Source organism: Phyllopteryx taeniolatus, chromosome 20, assembly GCF_024500385.1.
Source record: "Phyllopteryx taeniolatus isolate TA_2022b chromosome 20, UOR_Ptae_1.2, whole genome shotgun sequence".
NCBI lineage: Eukaryota > Metazoa > Chordata > Actinopteri > Syngnathiformes > Syngnathidae > Phyllopteryx > Phyllopteryx taeniolatus.
The window spans coordinates 12,507,816-12,533,981 of NC_084521.1; the positions used below are offsets into that span (position 1 = coordinate 12,507,816).

Consider the following 26,166-nt stretch of genomic DNA (forward strand, 5'->3'; position numbering starts at 1 on the left):
AAATTACAGCGAAGATAAATAATACTTTGGAATATGCCATATTTTTTATATACAGTATACATCAGTTGGGTTTTCTTGTATCCAATCTTGGGTAAACGCTAGATAAATAAATCCGTGTGAGATTATATTATTGATTATGTGTTGCAAAAAGGACAGGTTCAGGAAAAAAAACAAAAAACAAAGTAAGGTTTTGAGAAATTGTGATGTACACTAAGAGGAGAAGGTCTGGTTATTGACTTTCACTTTTAATAATCATCAGACTGTTTTAATATTTAACATCTGTGTGTATTGTGTACTGACCTGTACTGTATGTGGGTCAGATCCATACAAAAAAAAAACATCCATCAATACAAATGTGAGTGTGAAGTTGCCTGGCTGTGACAATCTGATCTCAGGCCTGTTTACAGGCACACTCTGACCTTTGCATGATTTTTGTTCTTTATGTTTAGTATGTATGATCATTTTTATACTTTTGTATTCTCCATCCCCACATATATCCATCTTCGGTATAGGTCTCCTGACAATCTTGCTGCCTCGACCATGCAGGACAATGTAATTGCCTTTACCTCCTTGATTGCTTGCAGGAGGATCCTTCTCTCATGTAAATCTCCACAGCCTCCAACCTTAAAAACATGGCTGCACGATGTCTTATTTCTCCTTAACTTGGAGAAAATTCAATTGATTATGACACCCATTGGAGAGCCCTGCTTCAATATTATGAAAGACTCTCACCTGGTGAGGTTATTATACACCATTGCCTGCCGATGCTGGTCCTTCTCTCTCATTGCTGTCCTGCCACAGCCACCTCCCCACCCCCCACTTAGTGATGTGAGCAGCTGTTATTTTTGCCTCCCATAGAGCAACCTGAATAGTGTGACTATTTTACTCAAGTTCTTGTCTATTTTTCCCTTTTTTTCATGTTTAGTTGTTACACTCAAATGTATTTTACTATTACTAGTTCATCTTTTTGCGCATGCCTATTTGTATGAGTTACTATACTGTGATAGTTATCAATTTGGAGGTCAGTTTGTTGATTTGGGTGGGTTATTTTGGGTTTTTTTAATTGTGGTAAAAAAAAGAAAAAAACAAATGCTGACAAAAATACACATTTATGACATTTTCAGTTTCAATATTCCCACCATTCATGAAGCTTTTTCTAAGTTAGTGATTCTAAAAGTGTGGTACTATTACTACTAGCGGTACGTGAAAGAATCCCTATGTAAGTACAGTTCAGTTGTATTTAACTTTTCAGTACAATAGATTTGCATTTAATCTTTAAAGAAGTTTTTGTGCTTTTACGTAGGTAAATGTTTTATTTGCCTTTTATGTGTAATACATTTTAATCGAATCATTTAAGTTCATTTTTTTTCCTATATTTAAGTGCAGAGTTAATGTTCAAACTGTGCACAATGTTACAGTGGCTTTTTTTTTTTTTTTTTTTTTACTTAAACCTCTGTGATTGGCTGGCGACCAGTTCAGTGTACCCCGCCTCTCGTCCAGAATCAGCTGGGACAGGCTCCAGCATCCCTGTAGCCCGAGTGAGGATAAGCGGTATGGAAAATGGATAGAAGGATGGAATTACAACCTCTGTCTCATTTTTGATGAATACTAAACTATTGTATTTTGATGTTAGTCATTATGGTGGTACTTGGACAGCTTAGTATTTTATTAGCTGGTACTTTGTGTAAAATCTTTGAGAACCACTGTTCTAAATCAGAATCAGAATCATCTTTATTTTTGTCTATATTCATCTCTGGTAGTGATGATAATGGTAATGATAGACAGTGTCTTACAAAAGTAAGTGCACTCCTCACATTTGTGTAAATATTTTATCATAACTTTTCATTGGACAACACTAAAGAAATGACACTTTGCTACACCGTGAAGTGGTTAGATAACTGCGTAAATTTGTTGTCCCCTCCTTCTTCACTTGGAAACCCCAAAAAAAGAAACTCTTGCCGCTGCCTGAACCATTTGTACAACCAAATGCCACACAATAAACCACCGTGACATCATTAAATCATACGACAAATATACAAGAACAACAGCATGGAACAATAGCACACAATGCGAAATGAACAGGATGTTTGGCTTGTGTGACGTCACAGCGCCGGAAAGAGACGAAGACCGGAAGGCACATTCTGCATATTTATCGATTGAACTGCTGTATATCTGCCATATAATCACTTCAAAATGGCAGATGTGGTTTGTAAAGGGGTTCTAGAGTTAAATAAAAATGTTAAAATATTTGTCCTCTGACCTTGTCAAAACATTGGCAACAAAAGTGAGTACACCCCTAAGGGAAAATGTCCAAATTGAGCCCAATTAGCCATTTTCAATCCCTAGTGTCAGAGGACACACCAGTGTTACAAGGTCTCAGATGAGGGGAGTTTTTTGTTCCAAAAACCCTGTCTACAGTAACTTAAAAAATAGTTATCCTTGACTTCTGATTTCAAAATTAGCCATCAATTTGTAGTGTATATGTAATGTGATGAGGTGATTACACATTTATATGGTTACACTGTCTCAACGGCCCTCTGAGGGAAACCTTAACTACAATGTGGCCCATGACAAAAACGAGTGTCACCCCTGGATTTGTGCCGTGCAATTGGCTGGCGTCCAATCCAGCGAGTACCCCGCCTCTCACTCAGCTGGAATAAGGTCCAGCACACCTGCGACCCTACTGAGGATGTGGTACAGAATATGGAAGGCTGGATGATTTTAATGCAACATTGGGCCCTTCCACATTTGTTGAGCTATTGTTGTTCGTGAATGGCTGAATGTCCACTTCCATGACAGATGGATGGGTTGTCATGGTCCATGAGTTACCAGCCAGGAGTGCCTACTTAAACACCAAGTGAAGTTTTTCTTTGGGGTTGGTTTAAGGAGCAAGTCTATTCTACCAAGTCAAACACTTTGGAAGTACTTGAAGGGTGACTAAGAGAAGTTATGTCTCTCCATACCACAAGGGTTTAGTAAATACAGTATGTATTAAAACACTTCTAGGCCACCCATATAAAAGACTCAAATAAAAAAAACAGTAAGTATGGAGCAAACTGAGCATGCCTTCTTGTGGCACTTGATCACGTTTGTCAACTCGCTGCAGTTGTAAACCCAGGACCCTCCTGTCATTTTGTACTAGCTGTCCACATTCCACCAGTTGACTATTACTATACTCTGTTTAACCCATGTATAAGCATCAAATGAATGTGACCGATGGAAAGAAGACAAAATGCACATTAAAATACATGTGTATTCGCAGTACTGCAAACTGCATGTATATGCCACTTTAATCATTTTTGCAAAAGCAATAGACAATACTCTCAATACAGTACTGTATATAGTGATTTTGACAGTGAAAGGTTCATAAATGACATAATGTAACCGTCAACCACGCCAGGCAGAAAATTAGCATGAGCGAAGACAAAAGAGCAGAGAGAAGGAGCCACCTAAATGAACACAGTGTCCTCAAGGTTTGATGTCCCTCGCCTGTTCTTGGCATCAACTTAAAGTCTGTTCCCCCCCTGGACTACTTTGACTGGCGTAGCAGTGATTGTCAGGATGATGAGGCTTTTCTGGATATCCTCATTTTCTTGAGCTTTTCCTGCCTCATTGTCTCACCCTCCAACCATGACAACTCCGATATCCTATGAAGAAAGGAGCAGGATGCTCCCATCACGGGGTCTGAGTACGACTGACCTACACCAGGATGTCAAATAGGAGAAAGTAGAGGGGAGAAGGTGTTAAATTGACCTCCATTTTGTCAATGTAAAATGAATATAAATGTGCACTATATTGGCAGATACTACAGTATCTTTGTAAGAAGCATATACTTCCAACTTTGTGAGAACTGTTTGCAGAAGCTCCTTTACTGTGAGCATAGCAAGGTCTATAAAGGCTTGGTTGGATTAGATGGGTTTGTTGTGGAAGAACTCTGACAACTTTGGGATCATGTCCGCCTCTCCCAGGTCCAACATAAGTGACCTCTGAAATTAAAAATGCTCTTGTGGAGGAAGGGCCAGTATTCCCACAGACACAAGCACCTTGCGGAAAGAGTACCTTCACCATGTTATGCTCGTTATCCTCTCCTGTAGGTATTCTAATAGTTCTCAGTCCACATCTGACATGCTTACTCACTCTTCAGATTGTCTCTAAAAGTCAGGAGGGTGTAGGCTACATAATTCCCTCTGGCCCTGCAGAGGAGATGTAGAGCCGAGAGGCATGACTATATGGTATACAGTGCGCTATTAACGACTGATTTATTTTACATTTATTTTTCTACCCCAACCCCCAAATACCTGTTATACTTGCAGTTCTGCACCGGAAAAGTGCTCAAGCCGCTAAGGACTAACGTGGCCGGGAATAGGACGGCCGGACACAGGTTGGGTTTGTATATCTCAGAGTAGCTGTGGGGAAAGCACAAAAAAAAAAAAATAATTCTTGCAATGTCAAAGGTGTGCGTGTGTGTATTATATATACAGTGGGTATGGAAAGTATTCAGACCCCCTTAGGTTTTTAGCAAATGGGTGCAACGATATAATGGTTGTCTCTTAGTGGAGGGATGACACTTGTCTTCTGTAACACACCATCTAAGAATAATTGTCGTTCAAATAGTGTTCTAAAAATCAAGTACAGCTTTAATTGATGATAGTGCTTATTATACATGTAATAGCCCCACCTATAGGTACATTCAACAAGTTACACCCAGTCAACTTCTGGTCTGCAGTTTCTACTAGAATATTACAAATTGCTGATTAAATTAAGTCATCTTTAGACAAGTCAGACGAACCAAATACCACAGATAGAGGAACAAGCGGTATAAGATAAAATCATGAAGCCACTGGATCATTCATAACAAGATGAGTGTAGGGATACAATTGATTGTCATCGATTCAGTTGGGTACCCAAATCAGATCATGCCAGTGACGTAAGGGAAAACCCCACTTATAGGATTGAACGCCAAACATGAAGCTAGTCGGTTAAACCAATTTAACAACTCTTAATTCCTACGTACCTCAACGGACCGTAAGCTAGCACTCGTTTAGCACAAAGCGATTGTTTCAAATGTAGTCGTACACAGCAGTTGTCGCTCACTCACCATTCAAAGGTTGTATCGACGATGAGAACATCCGTATCGGTTCTCTGAAGGGTGGGCCTCTCGAAGCGGCTCCTATCACGAACCAGCCGTAAGTCGGAGTCGGGGTGCCGCTCGAGCAGGGCCCCAGATGGTCGCATTTTGCACGACCCTTGCCCAGGAAAGTTTCTGTGGTGGGCAGCGTCAGCGATGCTTCATTATGCTGCAACGTCATGTTATACACGAAGTACTTTACAGCACACAAGCTCTTCGTCAGTGGAAAGTGACGTGGTGGCCAGCGTCAGCGATGCTTTCTTATGCTTTAACGTCATGTTATACACTAAGTATTTTACAGCACACAAGCTCTTCCGTCAGTGGAAAGTAACTTACAATGTACATGGAACATAGCCTGCACTGTGGCCAAGGTACTACTCCGTCACCATGGAAGCATGCTCGGAAGACCCACCTTGTGCAGCCTCCAGTTACATCGGCATGTCAATTTTGCTTTGGCCAATTTCACAGGCCACATGCCAACAAGTGGAACGTTAAAGGCTCGCTGACCATTGCAAGATACATGCAGTGTTGAACAACACTTACCATTTCTTTGAAAGATTGGCAATATTGGATTTTACCACAACCCTTCAAAAGTACGAGTGTGCAAGGTTTTTCTTTTATTTTAATTGATGTGTTGTGGTATCAATTACTTCTACTGCTCTCAAGCTAGCTGTCCATGATTAATATTGGCAAATTGCAAACAAAATCATCAAAACACAGTTAACATTTTTCCCAACTTTTTATTGAACATTTTGAGTCTTGTACAAACCTGAAAAACACAAATTGATGGTATTTAAGTAACATAAATGCATCACATTCAGTGTCTTCAGAGGTAAATGTGGTTTCAGACAAAGTTGGCTTATTTTTAGCTGGTTTTCACCATAGTCGCTAAGACGGGGAAAAAATTGTGCATCCTTAACCACGTGTTGAGACCATTTGAAGGTCTGTAAGCATCTTCTGCAACTTACCAAATAACTAGTTCATCCTTCGGATCATTCTGTTGATCTGATCCTCCCTGTTGCCAGCATCACCCCCCTCCACAAAGTGGGTGGTCTTCTTGTTCATGCCACCACGAGGTGACGACAGCTTGAAGGGCCACAGGAAGTTGTTGGCGGACTTGAAGTTCTTGCCAACGGTGTAAATCTCATGGATGAGATCCTCAACACAGATTATGCCACATTTTCCTGCAGGTGAACATTTAAGCATATAAACCACAACACTTGAGGGGCCACTTGCAATAGGTGAACGAAAAGAACAAAACTGCATTTGCTCTAAGTGGTCGAGGGCATTCCGACTGCTGCAGACAGTGCCAGGTGTTGCAAACAGGGGTAAGCCATTTACTTGGAAGCCTTTATGTATAGGCTGCAATTTTATAATTATCATGTATACTCTACCAAAAATTAAAATTCAATATACAACATTGCAAACTTAAGTGACAAACTCAGTAAAAGCAATGGTTTAACAGCAGCAACATAAACACTTCACTATGTGTGCACCTGACGTGGTTTCAGACACAACTGGCTTAGTTTTAATCTTCTTTCACCATTGTCGATAAGACGGGGAAAAAAGTGTGCATCATTAACCACGACAGTCAGCATAATTACTTTTATCAGCAAGGATTGAGATGCAGCAGCTGTAGTGAATTGTGTGCATTACCAAGGTTCCTCTTCACCAAAATGTTGTCAGAGAGAGCAATACGCTGGTTCCTGATCTTGCCATGGCCACGCTTGTAGATGAGCTCACGCACAGATTTCAGGTTGGGGTATCTGTGAAGTTAAAGTTGTGGGATTAGCTGAAAAAACAAGAATAGTAGGAACAGAAGATTCACTTGAGCATAAAACATTTCCAATTATTTACACTAATTGCAGAATGTTTTCTTTACACGTGAATGTGGTTTCAGACAAAACTGGCTTAATTTCAGTTTGTTTTCACCATGGACGATAAGACGGGGAAAAAAGTTCTGCATCATTAACCACATTCCAAGTGTTTTTAAGGCCCGACCGATTAAATGGCCAATATCAGCCCTTTTCAAATTGTCAAAAATCTGCAGATCTGCCGCTTTTTGGAACACATTACAAGACTAAGATAATTGCATTAAGAAAAATCAATTCAGCCCTCTGTTTGAAAGTTAAACACTAAAGTATTGTAAAACAGCAATGTTCTGCTGATAATTCATCTTTATTGTTGTAAGCATTAAGTGACCCAAAGTTATTTTATCCTTTAAATATATATTTTTTAAATTAACCAGCCGATTAATTTGTTATGGGGATTGTATTTTGCCAAATATCTAAATCTGCCCCCCAAAAAATGTAAAAAAATCCATATTGGTCAGGCCTTAAGTGTTTTTACTGATGCTACTTTTTTTAGGAGTTGGAATACAAGTACTGTGTACTTACAGGTAACAAGTACCCTTAAATGTTGGGCTGGTAAGCTGGTATCTGTCGTAGTATTGGTACATTTTTCAAGTACAGACATTAGTATTGACAAATACCAATGCAACCCTAGTTTTTACATAACATTAGTAAACAAGTCAAACATAAGGCAGGTGGGGCCAAGTAATATTGATTTTAGTTCTGTCCAACTCACCCCCAAGCAATGTAAGGTTCTGCGATCCTGAGCATGTTAATTGAAGCCTTGTTAAGCTTGACAAACACACCATTGAAGATCTGACGAAGACGCATCAACTGCAGAACTTTGCGGACCTTTGGGCTGACACCATTGATACTGCAAAACATGATTGAATTAGCAAATATACCTGTAGGGCAACACCGAATTAATGCGATCATTCTGTGTGGTTTCAGAACAAATTTGGCTTAATGTACATGGTTGTATCAGCAAAGTCGATAAGTCGGGGAAAGAGTGTGCATCATGAACCACATAGGACCAACATCGTAACATGGAGTATAGTCTGTCATGCCTTTGCTTACCCTCTGATCCTGATGACAAATGCCAATTTGGGCTCAGCTGGCACATAGTAGTTTCCCACTTTACGGGCAGTTCGTGAAAGGCGGATCTCACGCCTGTACATCTCCCTGTACTCCTTGTGGTACTTCTCAGCCCTCTTGAAGATGACCTTTCGTTCTGCTTTACGGGCCTAAGGACATGAATCAAAATAGTCTCAGTATTATAAAATCCCATTGATAGGATAACACTCCAGTGAGATTGACCTGATGTGACCATTGCTATTTTACCCTTTTCTGTGAATGCATCTTCTTTAAACGTCTAGCCTTCAAGGCGGCGTAGGCCTTTCGCCTCTTCAAAAGGCTCTCAGGGACCGCCGGAACCTTTTTTCTGAAACATTAACATTTTCCTGTCAGCTTGAACATAGCAAAAACAAATAAGTGCATATTGACGCTAGCTATTATCGCGATTATCAACGTAGCTTCGGAAAGGTGCAAACTTGCTCACCGGTTTCATTACAAAAAAGCGTAAATAACAACCATGATATGTCGAATACCATTATCATTCAACAAGCAAACGTAGTAGCACGTAGGAGCTTTTCAGTAGCGATCCAACAAATAAATTTCTCGGTGCAAAGGAGTTTTGCCACATTTCGTGTTAAGAGTTGAAACGACAGCCATGTTGTACTCTGCTACACTGGCTAACAAAAATTGACAAAACGGCAACGTAACGCATATATCTTCAACAATACGAGCTAAGTAACACTGTATAAAAGCTTAACAGTATATCCAAGCATTAAAAATCGTTGTGATATTTATTTTAACTCTGGATGCATTAAGATTTGACTTGGCTATGGATACTCACTTTTCGTCCGCCATTGCGTCCAGCGAGAAAGAGAAATTTCAACACGCGCATGCGCAACTTGAACATTTGAGGACCCCATGAAACTGTCCTTTCAGATGCCTGGTTATTAACCGATTTTATAACACATATATATATATATATATATTTTACATACAATCTAAAACTTCATTCAGAAACATTCATTGAAGAACAATTAGCTTGTAGAGAAAATACACATTTCTTTACATTAGCAGACCTTTATTTAGTCATTATTTTTAATACTTACATTACATTAATTCGTCAGTTTGTGGATGAATTACTTCCTTATCATTTCTTATAGCTTTTGCACACATGAACACAAAATATTGTTAATATTATTCTCATATGCTATCTGAAAGTTTGAATCAAGTAACTTTAAGAACTAATTAAACTAATAATAATAATAGTAATAATAATAATAATGTCACTCTGACATCGCTCCTAGCATGCATGCATGAGTATAATCCGATTCCCTGTATGATGTGTAACAAACTATATATGGGAAAGTGTACATTGAAACTTCCCTTGAGGGATTAATCTGGTAAAATAAATTCAATAAACAACCAAAAAAAGACACGTGACAGTTTTACATTCATTTTCCAAAGGAGGGCGCTCTCACTTTATTTTACAGACGTATTGTACAGTGTACTGAGAGAAAGCGTTACTGATATGCCAAGTAGGAAAATAAGACCATGCAACACTGAGAAAAAAATGTTTTTAGTTTGTATATCCATAGCCCTGCCAACATTTGGGCAAATTACTTTTGGGTGGCAAGTGGCTGGAATTATTTTGTTTAAACTAAAGTGCCGTGAAAAAGTATTGGCCCCCTTCTCATATTCTTAAATTTTTGCATAGCTTCCCCACTTTAATGTTTAAGATAATAAAACAATTGTAAATATCAGACAAATATAACCCAAGTGAACTTAAAATGCAGTTTTAAAATGGTGATTTAATATATTAAGGAGAAAAAAAAATATTCAGTTACCTGGCCCTGTGTGAAAAATTACTCCCATTGTTAAATCATGAATGAATTGTGGCTAATGACAGTTTTTTTTTTTTTTTTTTACCACTGATCACACCAAAGCCTGATTACCTCCAGACTTGTTCAATCACCAAATCACTTAAATAGAATCTGTCCCGACAAAATCAAGTCAGACAAAAGATCTAAAAAGGTTGCAACAAAATGACATGATCCAAAGAAATTCCAGAACAGTCAAGAAATAAAGTATTCGACATCAGTCTGGAAAGAGTTACGAAAGCCATTTCAAAAGCTTTAGGATTCCAGCGAACCATAGGGAGAGCCGTTATCCTCACATGGAGAAAACATGGAACGGACTTCCCAGGAGTGGCCGGCCTACAAAGATTACTCCAAGGAAACAGCGATGACTCATCCTGAAGGCCACAAAGGAACTCAGGACAATTTTTTAAAGAACTGTAGGCCACCCTTGCCTCAGTATTCATGACACAACAATAAGGAAGAGACTCGGTAAAAATGGGATCCATGGCAGAGGACCAAGGCCAAAACCACTGCTGACCAAAAAGAACATAAAGACTCATCTTTTAAAAAAAAAAACATCTGAATGATTCCCAAGACTTTTGGGAAAATATTATCTGGATTGATGAGATGAAAGGTGAGTTTTTTGGTAGGTGTGTGTGTCTTGTTACATCTGGTGTAAATGTAGCATAGCATTTCAGAAAAAGAACCTCATACCAACAGTCAAACATGATGGTGGTAGTGTAATGATTTTGGGCTGCTTAGCTCCTTCAGGACCTGGACAACTTGCTCTGATCGATTGAGCCAGAAATTCTGCTCTTTAACAGAAAATCCTGAAGGAGAATGTTCAGCCATCAGTTTGTGACCTCAAGCTGAAGCGCACTTGTGTTCTGCAGCAGGATAACAGCTTAAAAAACACACAAACACACACACACACAAAATAAAGGTTTTTGGGGTGGCCTGATCAAAATCCAGACTTCAATCCGATTGAAATGCAGTGGCATGACCTTAAAAAGGCCGTTCCTGCTCCGAAACCCTCCATTTTTGCTGAATTCAAACAATTCTGCAAGGAAGAGTGGGCCAACATATCCCCCCAGGGTTGTGAAAGACTCATTGCCAGCTATAGAAAACCCTTGATTTCACTTGTTACTGCTGAGGACGGCCCGACCAGCTATTAGGTTTAGGGGCCATTACTTTTTTCACATAGGCCAGGCCTTGGAATAGTTTTTTTTCCCCCTTAATAAATAAAATCACCACTTAAAAACAGCATTTTAAGTTCACTTGAAAAGAGCATTTTAAGTTCACTTGAGTTATATTTGTCTGATATTTACATTTGTTTGATGATCTTAAACATTAAAGTAGGGAAACTATGGAACAATCTAATAATTTGAGAAATGGGCCAATCCTTTTTGACTGCACTGTATATAAATAGCACATAAAGTGCGACATGGGCCTACGTGCACTATAATTATAGTATTTGGTTTTCATGCAACTGTTGGGAAGGATAAAATTGAGGTTCCAAGCCCTGACACGCCCACCCACGTACAGCTTGGGCAAAGCTTGCATGCCGCAATCCAGTGCAGAGTTTAAAGAGGAGAGAGGAAGGTGGGGGTATATACTGTCTTCGCACTTTTGTTGTTGAGTCCCGGCCACACTCTGCAACTCATGTGAAATATGAATAATTATCTTGATGACAAGAGCACACACACACACACACACACACACACACACACACACAAAACCAGAAATTCGTGTACGGACACATTTGGAATAATAAGGATCTGCCGTTTTCCCTTTTGTTTGTCAGGAGTGAGTAATCCACTGTCACCCTCCCTTACACAATTAGTAGGATGTCAGACACCACCGGCATCCCATAATAATAATACAGACGAGAATTATTGTTATTTTTTTAAAGCAACAATTCTGTAAACTTTCGATTTTCGATTTAGGACTGGATGGCCATACAGATAGATATGGCATAGATAGATAGATGGATAGATGGATGGATGGATAGATAGATAGATGGATAGATGGATACAAGTAAGAGTGGTCATGTGATTGGAGTTGAGTCCCAACTTTGTGACCCCCCCCCCCCCACCCCCCACCCCCCACCTCCTCCTCCTCCCATTGTGCGGACCTGACGCTTCGTCGTGAGTGGCGCTGAAAGGCTCAGTCCGATTGGGTCCGGTGTTGATGGGAGGACCGAATAAATAGCGAGCCCGGATGCGCTCCGGGATGAGACGGAGCAGAGGAGGCGAGCAGGAAGCCTGTCAGTGTGCTGCGCGTCCGCCCCAAAGTGTCCCCACTGCGACTTTGGACTCAACTTGTACTCTGCGCTTGTTGGCCCTATCCCCGGCGAGCTCGCGTTTCCCGTTTCCCGTTTCTCGGCGACGTCAGTGAAGCAGTCGCCGTCTTCTCTGCTCCGGGTCGCGTAAAGATTGGTCAGCCTCGCGCTCGCGTCCTCGTTCAGTTGACTTTTGTTGACTCGGTTGTCCACCATGATGATCATCATCGCGGAGTTCTTCGTGGTCATCCTGAAGGTGCTGTGGGCTTTCGTAACAGCCGGGGCCAAGTGGGTGGTGCGGCCCAAGGAGAAGAGCGTGGCCGGACAGGTGTGCGTGATCACCGGGGCTGGAAGTGGCCTCGGGCGGCTCTTCGCCAAGGAGTTCGCCCGGCGGAGAGCCATCCTGGTGCTGTGGGACATTAACAGCCAAAGCAACGAGGAGACGGCGGAGATGGTGCGGCAGATTTACCACGAAGTGGACACGCCGACCTCCAAAGACGGTGAGGGGCATTATTTATTATTTGATATAGAATAGAGATTTGTATTATTATTATTATTGTTTTTAAAGAATATATATTTGTAGCTGAAACAAGCAAGCGATGCCCATTCCGTCTTGCATTTGTCTTGGGAAATGCATATTCCATGCGTTACACGCCGAATTGTGCACGTTATGTAATCTAAAACGACTGTGTCAACTTTGACGATACATTCTGTGAATTGCTTTTGCATATCGTTATTTGCATGCGGATTCAAGTTGAATGCCAAATGTACCAAGGCTAAACAATTCTAATTCTACACGTTCACACTAGATGGCATGCCCACCTCTTGGGTCACTCAGATCCATGAAGTGAAATGTTTTTGCCGTTAAAATACGATATATACAGCATTTGGTCACATTTGATCATTAGGCCATGAAAATGTCATGTTTTACATGCTCTTCAATATGGTCATTTATGTTTATTATTCACTGGGGAATTGAAAAAGAAAAGAAAAGAAAAAGGCCCAATTAACCAATCGTGGATCCACACAAACATGGAAGTGGTTATTCCTTAGCCCTGACACAGATTTGTGAAAATTAGTTTTGTGTAATACCGATTAGGGCTCGACCAATATGGAATTTTTTTTTTATTATTTTTTTTAAGGCCAATGCGGGTTCCGATATTTGGACAAAGAAAATTCTGAAAGCCGATTAATCGGCAGATGAATGAAATGAAAAATGAATAAAACCAAATTAGATCCCTTAATGCTTATAACAATAAATATGTGAATTAAAGGCAGAACATTTGACTGTTTAACAATACTTTGTCTTTTCGTATTGAACTTTACAGCAAAGAGAAAAATCCGTCAGATTTTCAGCCAATTTTTGTCGATTTAGTTTTTTTAAAATGTTTCTTTGTCACAATCTTTATCTTAAATTGTAATTTGTTAATATGAAAAGGAAAATAAAAAAATGGCCGATTTTTGCCGCTGGGCTGATATCGGCGAATTAATTTGGCCAGGCGATTATGATGAAAACCATAATTGTGATGGAAAATCCTTGACCGAGGAAACCATTCAATTGATCAAGTCACAAACAATTTCATTGATCCACTGTGACCCCCCCCCCCCCCCTCTCCCCTCAGGTGGCGTTGAAGAAGTGCCCCCGTTCCAGCCCCAGGTGTACACGTACGCGTGCGACGTGGGCAAACGGGAGAGCGTGTACTCCACGGCCGAGAAGGTGCGTCGGGAGGTGGGCGAGGTGGACATACTTATCAACAACGCCGGCGTGGTGTCGGGCCATCATCTCCTGGAGTGCCCCGACGAGCTGATCGAGCGCACCATGGTGGTCAACTGCCACGCACACTTCTGGGTGAGGTGATGCACTAAGCCGTCCAAACACACGCACACAAACATGATTATTATAGCCATATGCTCAAATTCCACGCTGGCTTCTCAGCATTGTTTCCACTCTGACATGCATGGCTACGATTCATCTCATCCCCCTCACTGGCGAACATGGAGAATCAGATTTGTATTGGCACCTGTATGATGCTGCTGGGAGTGTGTGTGGAGAATTACAAAAGCCCCCAAATAGTTTTCTTGCATTTTTAGAATGCCGCCAGAGGGAAATCACAGGCTTGTTCTTTTCTCGAGCCGCTTCAGTTCGAGATGTTGATGATGATGGCCTGCTACTGACACACGTGCTGTAGCTAGATCAAGTGATCACTGATTTACAACCAGTGTAATGTGCCGTGAGAAATAATTAGGCGTGCTGTGGTAAATTATCCAATTTAACTAAATTTGTGTGAAAATGATTTATTTGCCCCAAATAATGTATCTTGTTCAACTACGTATCGAAGCCAGTGACCTAGAGTGACCGCCAGAACAATTAAATGCTCTTATACTTGATGGCACATAATTAACTTGTGTATCCACTTTTTGTGACATTGTTGTTCGGTGGTATGCAGTGAGATTTTATTTTATTTTATTTTTTTAAATGGAAAATGCCATCTATCCATTTTCTTGTCCTCATGAGCCCATCCTAGTTGACTTTTGGGCAAGAGAACACCCCGGATTGATCGCCAGTCCTTCACGGGGCTCCAATGAACATGTTTTTTCAAATGACATTAAATCTGCGAGGAAAACATGTCAGTGGGATCTCAAGTACTGTTAGAATTACACAAAAGTGTGTGTGTGTGTGCTCCTGATGAAAGAAGGTCTTAATGAATGGAGACAGTCTGAGTAGAGGATGTGGTTCATTAAAAACACAAGCTGGTTTAATAGAGCTCAGACTAACCACCGTCCTTTCCTACGTCAACGCATTATGGAAGCGCGCTGCATGCAAATGTTATTAAAAACCGCTGAAAATAGCTTGACTCCCCCAGTTGGCGCTTATGACGCCAACATCCAAATGGAGATCAAGGTTAACATGGAGCCCTCATGCTTTAAAAGCAGAAAGTGCGCACAATCTATACGGCGCGTGTGTGCTGCACCATTCGCGTCTAACTGCATGGCAAGGGGTCCCACAAAAACATGACACAAGGTTTACAACTTGGTCATCACCTAAAAGGCACCCCTGCGTGAAGGACTGGCCAAGCGAGCCTGATTTAGGATACAGGAAATTTAATTTTACGAGCAAAGTCGTCATGCGGAGATGCTGATAATAACTCTCTTTGTCCCTCAGGGGAGAGCCAAGATTTGTTTCTATACTTGTCACACTGTGTTACAGGAAGGCAGCGTTTGAGCCATGGAAATGGATGGTTAGAGCGTGTTTGTATGGAGAGGGGAGGTGGAGGTCCAGCTCAGATCCTGATCCATGTGTTGCACTTGCATCTGTTTGAGGATGCTTCCATTAGTCCAGATGGGGATCGGTAATGTCGGTTCTCTGAGATGGTGAGACCTTGAGATGAGCTGAGGTTTCCGTTACCCGCTTTGGACCGACTTCGGCATCCCAAGCAGATGTTTTTTTTTTTTTTTAACGATATGCCGCAAGTGTGGCGGGAAAAGAGCAGGGCAGAGGAGGCAGCACCGGGCCGCGGGGTGGGCGAGATGAGAGGGTAATGGTAAGCTGCTATTGACCCACTTTATCTGACAATTGGTTTCTTGTCTGCGGATCCGCTTGACGAGATGCCAGGCGACAGGAGCCAAGTTCCGCAGGCTACATTCCTGCTGTAGCCAGAGAATGGAGGCAGCCAGGCAGAAGGGTCCTACTTGACTGCCTTTATATGAGCCCCCCCCCCCCCCCCCCCCATCCAGCCCCCCACCCCAGGGCCAGTACACCTGTACGCCTCTGTAAAGCCAGCTACTCTACTCGAAACCTGCTCATGTCTCGTGGTTTGAAAAGGGCTAAGTTGTTTGAAAGATGATGATTTTCCACAAGAATGCTTTCATAGCTACAGGGGGTCCTCGGTTTACGAAGGAGTTCCGTTCCGACGACAGCGATTTAGCTCGAAGTCGGAATGTGCCATTAACCTACGCTAATGCAGTAGACCATAAATTAAAAAAAATCAAATGACAAAGTAAGTACAGTGGTAACTGAGGTTAGCGCATGACAGTGTTTTTATGTCACTGCACAAACATTGTGCACTGTTTGTAACTGCGAAAGATCGTATGTCGGCATTGTCATAAAAAACTGAGGACCCACCCCCCTTTATATCTAGCGGTTTTCTACCAAGCAATACCATTTGTTGCATCAATTGTTTGCATGTACGTATACTGCATTTTGGCCTGATTCTGTTGCGCCCTGAGTGGTACATAAAGGGGAGAGGTCGACTTGCAGAAGTCTGTTAATTGAGTATTGTCCACTTTTTGTGCAGTGGAATGGAAGGATCCATCCATCCATTTTTTTTTTTTATAAATGTTTTTTATGATTATTATTCTTTTTAAAATAGTGCTTATCCTCATTAAGGTCATGGGTGAGCTGACTTTTGGGCCTTTGGGTACACCTTGCACTCGTCGCCGTTTAGTTACAAGACACACATAGACAAACGACCATTCACACCTAAGGGCAATTATCATCTGTGCGGCGGTGACGTAACCCTTTATGCAACGGATATCTGAAGACAAACAGTGCAGCAACACATGCAGACAGCAAAACAATACTAACAGGCATATATTGTATATCCTCCGAGAAGAACGTCTACTATTAATGCCGTAAAGAAAAGCCGAGAGAGGAGGTGATTCTCTAGTACACTGTATCAGTAGGTCTGTCTTATACTGCCCCCAGGTGGCCGAGGCGCGCGCACAAGAATGAGCAGCACAATCTGTATTGCAGGAGAAAGTGTGACAAAAACTGTTTAATTCCATTTAATTGTCATTACTGTATGTTTTTCATAAAGATGAATGGCATTTCCATTCACATGATTTGAGATACGAGTGTTTTGAGTAAGGAGCGCGATCAAGGAACGAAATAAACTCATATCTCAAGGAACCACTGTACTCTGTTCCAGATCATAAAAACGTTAACTGAACAGACAATGTTTGAAGTGACCTTTTGTAAAAAAGAATGTAAGTTACTGCTTTGAATTCCCGTTTAGATGAATTGCAAAAACAAGCAAAACAGGTGCAGCGTTAAAGCCTTTGATGTTTTCTTGAGGTACACCGAAGTCTCTGTTGAAATCATCCGTGACGGCCGTTCAAACGCCAAAGATTTTGGCAACTTTACAGGCGTGTTTTTGAGAATTGGCCGCTGGATGTTCAGTTTTCACCTGGCAGTACCACTTGGGACACAATCGATCTCACTTTCGTGGAAAACCGTACCGCTCGCTTGGAGTACGAGTTGTAACTGCCTGCAGCCCAATCAAATTCCACGATCAGCTGTCAGATCGGCCGTCTCCTGCTTCATCCTGTTGTCCTGGGAGAAGTCGGCCTAATTAAGAGGCCATCTGGCCCGACACGGAGGGGCCAATATTTTGTTCATAATCGTACCGGTGAGGGGCTAATGCAGCCTGACATCCCAGGTGCAAAAGGCTTTTGTGCGGACCCCCCAGTGCTTCCACCGCCGCAATTAGGTGGAGCGGCGAAGCGGGGGCCACCCCACGTAGGCCTGTGTCAGCGGGTAATTTAGCGGAACAAGGGAACGCCGAGGCCCAATTACGGCCGGCTCTGATGTAAGACACGAGCCCCCCGGTTGCCTTCACACATTTTGTGTCCGATAGGTCAGCAGGGGTCACGGCCGCATGCCAGGAGCTGCCATGAGAGGTGGGATGGCCGTTTTTAGCGATCTTGTCAAGTTACAGTGAACAGAGTAGCGCACATCGAGTGTACTATTATGTTGTGCCGCAATACACCGGATAGCGCTCAGTGTAAGAGAAGAGAAGAAGAGGCAGAGACAGTCTCCTACTAAGTCGCAGTCATTGTTTCCAAAGAGCAAAAAGAATATTTTATCGAACCAGGTAGAGAACAAACTCTCATTTACAATGACGACCTGGCCATGTGGCAGCATAAGAGGCAATTATATGAAAATGATAAAAGCAAAACAACTCATCCAAAATCGTGTCATACGGCAAAAAAATAGAAATACACAATAAATACAGCGATACATGTTAGTAATAAGTGCCTTAAAGCGAGTGCAGTGTTCTGGATGCCTTTGAGTAATGTAGGCTATTTTGTGGTTTGGTTGAACATTTTGGTGTTTAAATATTGTGTGCAAAGTTGAATTCTCTTTAGTTGTATGCGATGCTACTCAATTTATGTTGAAGTAGCAGTGGTTTCAAGCTTTATAATTACTGTGACATCTATGCTAATTATCGTTGCGCGTCTATACCGTTTCAGGTTACATGTTAGCGTTAAGCTAGCGGACATTTGTTAATATATGGTTTGTTTGGAGTTTCAATATGCAAATGTTTAATTCTCTTATTTTGTCATTTTTACAATAAACTTCAACTGGGAGTGACGAATAAACAGTTTGAAGCAAGCAGGCTTTTAGAAACTATACAAGCAAGAGTGAGAGGTAAGGAATAAGTTAATAATAAGGTAAGGAATGCTACTAAGGAGTAGCGTTAATGCATATGGGAGGGTATAACTATGACTATATACTATATTTAAAAAATGTAAATGTTCACCCAACATTGGTGGGAGCTGGAACGTATCCTCCGCGATAAACGGGGGTTCAGTATATTTCGTAGAAAGTGTTGGCCCATGTCGGGGAACATCCTGCCAGGGCGATCCATCGACTGCTTTCTGAACGTTTGCAGTGGGAGTGGGAAAGTTTGGCTCAAGTCCCATCAGGACATATCGTAAGTTAATGCTTCATTTGCACGCAACATCCTCCCTCATCCCCCGCCATTCTGGCTCGCTCGCACCACCTCCCCTTCAGCTTTTCGATTAGCGGCTTAAAATTGATCTCTTGGAAAAGTGCAGATGTCTGGAGGTGCGTCCAAAAGCGCTTCTACCTGGCCGGAGCGCCGTCCAAAACGGTGAAGTCCTCCTTTTTATTGCTTCAAAGTTTCATTACCTTGCAAAACGAGCCGAGACGTCAGCAGATGCGGCGTCTGGTCTGACGCGTCTTTAACAAGGCCTTCCCTCCCCCACACATGGATTTGCAAGTGCGCTATCTGGTACCACGCTCCCTCTGGTTCTGTTTACAGAGAAGGTTCATTTCTCCCCTGCTGCTCCATGCCTTAAAACTGTAACTTTTTATATGTAGACTTACTGGAAATGTAAGTGGTATGCATTGAGTCGAGTGGATTTACTTTTAAGGGTTAATTCTCTGGGTGCTCTCTAGTATAAATGTATTTATTTGATCACCGGCTAACTTTGGTGGTTTTTAGTCTGCAACATTACCAAAGTGGGGCAAAAAAGTAGCAGGCCAGCTACATTTATTGTTGTTCACCATGGCGGAGCATGTCTGCCTTGAGCTCAAGCATGGCGCCCAACAAAAGGCCCGCTGGTTGTTTTTTGGGCCCCCTGCGGGGAGAGTGATTGGTCAGTTCCTATGATGGCCGTCACATGTCACACCTGCTGATTGGCTCCCGCTGGGGACCTCGGATGGAAGTCAGCGCCGATCAGGAGCCTAATCAAGTGCGTTTGCTCGACCTCGTGGGGACGTGGCAACAGAGTTTAATATTGCAATATAAAATAAAATTGCATGAGCATTTGCTTGCAGATAAATATGAAAAAGTGTACAACGGAATAGACGAGGACAGGGACATGTTGAAAGATTCTATCCCTGTCTTTTTAAAGTAAAATTTATTCAGAGTTTATCCTGGTGTTTTTTTTTTTAAACACTTTTCATTGGTAAGTTAGACTTATGTAAATTGTGTTTAAAGAAATTGATGTTGCCTCTGGGTCGATTAACATGCGAAGTGAACGTGCCTTATGCGTTTTCTGTGATGGCCACCGGGGGGCGAGAACCTAGGAAATTCAGAGAAAAGCCCTGTCTTTTTCCATGTGATCTTGTTTAGGAAAATTATTTACATTCTAAAATAATTGTTTCATTGAATTGGTGCAAGCATGTACTGTATGTAATGTAGGCTTACTTTCGGCATATATCGTGTGAGGCGTTGAGTTTTGTGATTGGCGTTGTCAGCGGCTCTTTAGTGCCCGCTTCAACAATGGCCATCAGATCTGTGTGGGAAAATAACACATTGCACTGTAACACACACATCACATACCTGCTTGTCCAGTGAATACCTGAAGGGTGGACGGAGGGAGGGGTGCTGGGGGTGGGCTGACACCTCACACTCTTTTCTTTTCACTCCCACCAAAAAGAAAAAGTCAACTTCTTGTCACATTCCACTGGTCATTTCAATTAATTTTTATGCCTCTTATGAATTCAGACACCTCTTTGTGCGTCGCCATGGAGAAATAAGGAGGAAAAAAAAGGGTGATCAAAGGGCTTTGGCACAAGTGAACTAACTTTATTTTCCACTTTCCTCTGTGCCCCCTTCCCCCTCCCTCCCCAGACCACCAAGGCGTTTCTCCCCAAGATGCTGGAGCTGAACCACGGCCACATTGTGACGGTTGCCAGCTCCTTGGGTTTGTTCAGCACAGCTGGAGTGGAGGTTAGTATCACAACACAGCACATGCACATTCAAGGTTCCCACCATTCCCCCCAAAAAACCCAAAACAAAACAGTGCCTTTTACACCAAATCCAAGAAAATGATTCCCCCCCGGACCTGTTAAATTAAGTAACACAGATGAGCATTAGGGAGCCTCTTATAGATTCTTCTATGTGCAACAGTAGGCATGTATGAGGGGCCCAGGGGAGCTCCAGAATGAGCTGACAGCTCCCCAAGCGACGGAGACGTCTTCATCACGGCTCACTCTGTATTCATGTCACTCCAGATTTCCATGGAAAAACTCTGGCCTTTTATTCCCTTGTGAACTTTTTAAAATATGTTTTTAAAAAGGCTAAGACACTGCTGTGACAAAATAAATGAATAAACAGAAATGTAACTAGATGCACACCTGGATAAAAGTGGCTCGTGCACCGCACAACAGCATGTACATTTTCAATTGTATATAATTTACAATATTCAATGGAGCAATTTATTTAAGAAAATTGAAAGCTGCTGCTTGATAGTGATACTTTGATTTAAAAAAAAAAAAAAAAAAAAAAAAAAAAAAAAAAAAAGCGTATCGTTTTCTTCTTTCTTTTATGCCCATGCATTTATTAAAATATAACCGTATATTTGTAGTAGGGATGGGCAAGCACTGATACCAGGTATCGGTACTGGCCTGATCGAGTACCCGTGAAGGCTGCCAATACCAACCACTGATGTTTAAGGCAAAAAATAAAATCTGACATTTAAGTCCTCCTTGCCAGTAGTTGGTGCGACACTGCAGCAGTTTGACACATCATTATGTGCGTCAAAAAGAAAGCGAGATCTTAGTTCACAATTATGTCATTGTGTTAATTTAAGTTTTATGTATCATGTATGTACTAAGGACTATGCTATTGGGTATCGGTGAGTATTGAGTGAATACTTGGTTATGTTATCCGTCTGAAAAAAAGTGGTAGCTATCATCCCTAAATTGTAGGATAAATACTGTATATTTTAATCCATTCTCATTAGGGTTAGTGGGTGAGGTGGAAACCTATTGCATCTGACTTTGCGCAACAGGATAGGTATACCCTGGACTGGTCATCCAATCGCAAGGCACATATAGACGAACAACCATTCAAACTCACATTCACTTGAATGAACCCAAATGCATTTTTAAAAAAAAAAATTTTTTTTATTCAGAAGCACCAACCACTAATTTACTGTGCTGCCTAATGTATATGATAGTACCTTTTTTTTTCATAAATGTTACAGCATTAACCCATTGTGCAATTTGTTGTTTGAATATCTGGACGTTTAAGAAACTGCTGTCATGTGGTCACAACATACAAGAAAAAACATTCAGTACCACATTAAAATGGGCTCATCTGATGCTCTGGCAAAAGAATGCTAATGACCGCCCCTGCTGGGTTAGGCCTGTGTGGGCTCTGGGATAACCTGACACGCATTTGGTTCTTTCTACCCAGGATTACTGTGCCAGTAAGTTCGGCGCCATCGGTTTCCACGAGTCCCTGAGCCACGAGCTGAAGGCCTCTGAGAAGGACGGCATCAACATGACCCTGGTGTGTCCTTACCTGGTGGACACTGGCATGTTCAAAGGCTGCAGGATAAGGTGAGCCTCACATGTGCGCATACACCGCTGCAGTGTTTTGTTTTTGCACCTGGCAAGAGTTTGCCTGTCTCTGATTTTCACCTTATAAAAGCGGCTGACGAATAGCATTTGATCTTCAAAGTAGCGGTCGGAGTCTCCTTTTTTTGTACCGCGCAGTTGGCGACAAAGGGAACGACACTTTCCCAGGAGCGCCTTGCCAGTAGGCGCACCTGGCCCGATAAGCTCCGCCCACCATCCATCCACTCCCGTCTCCAAGTCCGAACGCGAATAGTGAATTTGTGAGAATAACTGACGAACCCCTAAAAGTGATTGTAATTTCCTAGATTAATAAACCAAAACACTTGAATCATATTTCAAACATTGCTGTACCCTTTAAAAATGCAGAACAGCTTACAGCTAAGCACGAGTATACACAATTAACAATACCTGTGCGTACAAGTCAACAATTCTGATGCTGTAGAATTGCTGTATAAAACTATGAACATTTGACTGCACAGCAAAGCGCAGGAGTTATATCGATAGTACAGACGTTCCTAGGGCTCCGCTGATGGGGAAACGCCGCTGCTTCATAGGCAGCTGGCTCCATCCGATTTAGCAGTCAGTGCAAGCGCTTTGGTGTTTACTGACCCGAAACCACGGGATCTGAGAGTTAATGTTTGACTTTCTCCCTCATGCGCAGGAAGGAGATCGAACCATTTCTGCCTCCCTTGAAGCCTGAATTCTGCGTCAAGCAGGCCATGCGTGCCATTCTCACCGACCAGCCCATGATCTGCACGCCTCGCATCGTCTATATGGTCAACTTCATGAAAAGGTGAGGCTCGACTCCCACCCGATCCTCATCACATCACCGTAGCGAACGTCACCACTAATTGCGTGTGTCTCGCCTCCGCAGCATCCTGCCCTTCGAGGCCATCGTGTGCATGTACCGCTTCCTCGGCGCCGATAAGTGCATGTACCCTTTCCTGGCGCAGCGGAAGGAGGCCATGAACAACAACGAGGCCAAGAATGGGATCTAGGGGGCACTGTCAACAACATGAACAGGGTCGGGGGGGGGGGGGGGGGGGGAGTTACATTATCCTGCGAGCACGAGGAGACGACCACTGCGAGGGAGGGTTTGGGGGAAATGGTAGCAAGGCGGAAAGACTGACTCTGGGCTGGTGCACTTGCATTGAGCAAATGCAAAGGTTTACCATATTGTTCCTCTGGGACAAAGAAAGCTGTGTACTACACAATGGATTTATGTCATTTGTGTGTGTGTGTGTGTGAGTGTGTGTGTGTGCGTGTTTTTTAAAAGAGACATCTATATATACTGTGTCACTAGTTTTGAAACAGTATCCAATAATTAACTATTTAGTCACCAGCCTTATCTAGTGTCATTGGAAATATACAGTATGTTACTGTACAGACAGTAAAACAACAAACCTTTCTTCCCCTTTTTTATGTAGACCTGCACTGTAATTTTCTAAGCTTTCTCTACACTGCCAACTCTGAAATACACATTAAGTTACAAACATATTTAAAAGTACTGTCCCTTCATGAAACGATTCAGTCACATGTAAAATGAAGAATGTATATGTTCAAGATTTTGTAGTTGTATCTGTTACCAGGCGACCGCTGGAGGGAAATGTATGAAAAGATTTGTTTATTTTCTGTCTTCACCCCTACCCCTAAAAAATGAAGTAACACTGTGCTGTCAGTTTATCCAGTTGAAAGTGTGTCGTAAATGTTGTGAGTAGCCCAGTAACCCAAATGACAGTCTCCCTATATTGTCGGATATTTGCAATATGGGGAGGACACAGTTTTAAAAGACATTCCAATAGGCGTCACTCCTCCAGTCACAGTGATGAGCCTCAATTGTCTACCTCTTTGTTATTTTGCCTTTTTATTTTTTGACAATATGACATGCCTTTTTTTTTTTTGTAATTTCCTGAAGACTGCTCCATAGCAATGTATGGTTCTGATGTTTAGTGTCTCTACCTAACTTAAATTAATAAAGTGATTTAGATTATTATGACGTGGTATTTTGGTACTTCTTTTACATTACAAAATGTGTGCTTTCCCAGAATGAGGTGACTCACCCTCAAGAAAACTTCAGACTTCTCTGTTTACCTTTGTTGAGGTGTTTCCCCTCGCCTGTGTGCCACACTGCCTGAGTCAACCTTGGCTGTTGGCCTCACGGGGCATGAACCAGTTGTCTTTTGTTAGGAAATAAGACAATAGAAAATGATCAGGATGATAAAATCAGTGTAGTAGTTATCTGCTGTAAGTAACACAAATTGTTATATAAAGTATATGTACTGTATGTGTGTGTGTATAATACACAGTATATGGGTCATTCATATAATTAGATAAAAAAAATGTACTAAGACTAATTTAGCAATGTTGTTATGCCGCCGGTGGCCGACTAGTTAGCGCGTCTGCGTCACAGTTCTGAGGACCGGGGGTTCGATCCCCGGCCCCGCCTGTGTGGGTTTTCTCCCATGTCCCAAAAACATGCATGGTAGGTTAATTGAAGTCTCTAAATTGCCCGTAGGTGTGACTGTGAGTGCGAATGGTTGTTTGTTTGTATGTGCCCTGCGATTGGCTGGCAACCAGTTGAGGGTGTACCCCGCCTCCTGCCCGATGATAGCTGGGATAGGCTCCAGCACTCCCGCGACCCTTGTGAGGAGAAGCGGCTCAGCAAATGGATGGATGTTATGCCACCTTGGTTTTATAGAGGTAAATGTCTCCCTTGCTGAAACAGCCACACAGTTATATTGTCGAAAAGTTCTTGATTTAAAATGGTAGGCATTTATAGTAAAGTCAATCCTGTTTGACAGAGGAAATGATGGTGGCCCATTACTGAAATACACTTCTTGGATGACGATGAAGACATAAACGGCTTCATAAAAATGATGCCAGTTGCACAGTGTACATGTGTCAAATTCTGTGGATGCAAGTGCATAGATGAGCCTAACTACTCAAACCCTTTACAATCTTGTCTTTATACAATTGTAATAACGGTAAAGACAGTTTCACAAATTCATACATACCTCAAAAATAACACCATTTATTTTGCTGTCTGCTATTGTGTGATTGCAAAATGGTTGCCCAGAACTGATATATAATATATATATATATATATATATATAATATGCCGGCACGGTACCGACTGGTTAGCACATCTGCCTCATAGTTCTGGGGACCGGGGTTCAAATCCCGGCCCCGCCTGTGTGGAGTTTGCATGTTCTCCCCGTGCCTGGGGGGGTTTTCTCCAGGCACTCCGGTTTCCTCCCACATCCCAATAACATGCGTGCTAGGTTGATTGACGACTCTAAATTGCCCATGTGAGTGCGAATGGTTGTTTGTTTCGGTGTGCCCGGCGATTGGCTGGCGACCGGTTCAGTGTGTACACCGCCTCCTGCCCGAAGATAGCTGGGATTGGCTCCAGCAGCCTGCGACCCTAGTGAGGATAAGCGGTGAAGAAAAGGGATGGATATGTTATATATATTTATTTATTTATACACACACAATGAAGTTATGGGAAAGAGTAGTGGAGGCTAGACTCAGGACAGAAGTGAGTATTTTCGAGCAACAGTATGGTTTCATGCCTAGAAAAGAGTACCACAGATGCATTATTTGCCTTGAGGGTGTTGATGGAGAAGTACAGACAAGGTTAGAAGGAGCGCCATTGTGTCTTTGTAGATCTCGAGAAAGCCTACGACAGAGTACCCAGAGAGGAACTGTGGGACTGCGTGCGGAAGTCTGGAGTGGCAGAGAAGTATGTTAGAACAATACAGGACATGTACGAGGGCATCAGAACAGTGTTGAGGTGTGCTGTAGGTGTGACAGAGGAGTTTAAGGTGGAGGTGTGACTGCATCAGGCATCAGCCCTGAGC

At 42.2% G+C, this 26,166-nt stretch overlaps 2 protein-coding genes and 2 non-coding genes across 4 annotated transcripts; 1 reads left to right on the forward strand and 3 right to left on the reverse strand.

The window, feature by feature from the left end:
* Positions 1-5,848: 5,848 nt before the first annotated feature.
* On the reverse strand, positions 5,849-8,953 carry rpl7 (ribosomal protein L7). The gene is made up of 7 exons (XM_061758738.1): positions 8,894-8,953; positions 8,320-8,419; positions 8,056-8,222; positions 7,715-7,852; positions 6,785-6,894; positions 6,097-6,312; positions 5,849-5,897 (listed from the first exon to the last, which is right to left on the reverse strand). Exons 1-6 carry the CDS (start codon positions 8,905-8,907, stop codon positions 6,104-6,106), a joined length of 738 nt encoding a protein of 245 aa, XP_061614722.1. The 5' UTR covers positions 8,908-8,953; the 3' UTR covers positions 5,849-5,897; positions 6,097-6,103.
* Positions 6,627-6,717, reverse strand: LOC133470595 (small nucleolar SNORD12/SNORD106). The gene has a single exon (XR_009786025.1). It is a non-coding gene; the product is annotated as a small nucleolar SNORD12/SNORD106 (small nucleolar RNA).
* Positions 7,016-7,107, reverse strand: LOC133470594 (small nucleolar SNORD12/SNORD106). Its single transcript, XR_009786024.1, has one exon. It is a non-coding gene; the product is annotated as a small nucleolar SNORD12/SNORD106 (small nucleolar RNA).
* A 3,132-nt stretch (positions 8,954-12,085) lies between the features above and the next one.
* Positions 12,086-24,299, forward strand: LOC133470581 (retinol dehydrogenase 10-A). The gene is made up of 6 exons (XM_061759124.1): positions 12,086-12,689; positions 13,812-14,038; positions 20,574-20,672; positions 22,143-22,288; positions 22,968-23,099; positions 23,181-24,299. Exons 1-6 carry the CDS (start codon positions 12,404-12,406, stop codon positions 23,302-23,304), a joined length of 1,014 nt encoding a protein of 337 aa, XP_061615108.1. The 5' UTR covers positions 12,086-12,403; the 3' UTR covers positions 23,305-24,299.
* The last annotated feature ends 1,867 nt before the right edge of the window (positions 24,300-26,166 follow it).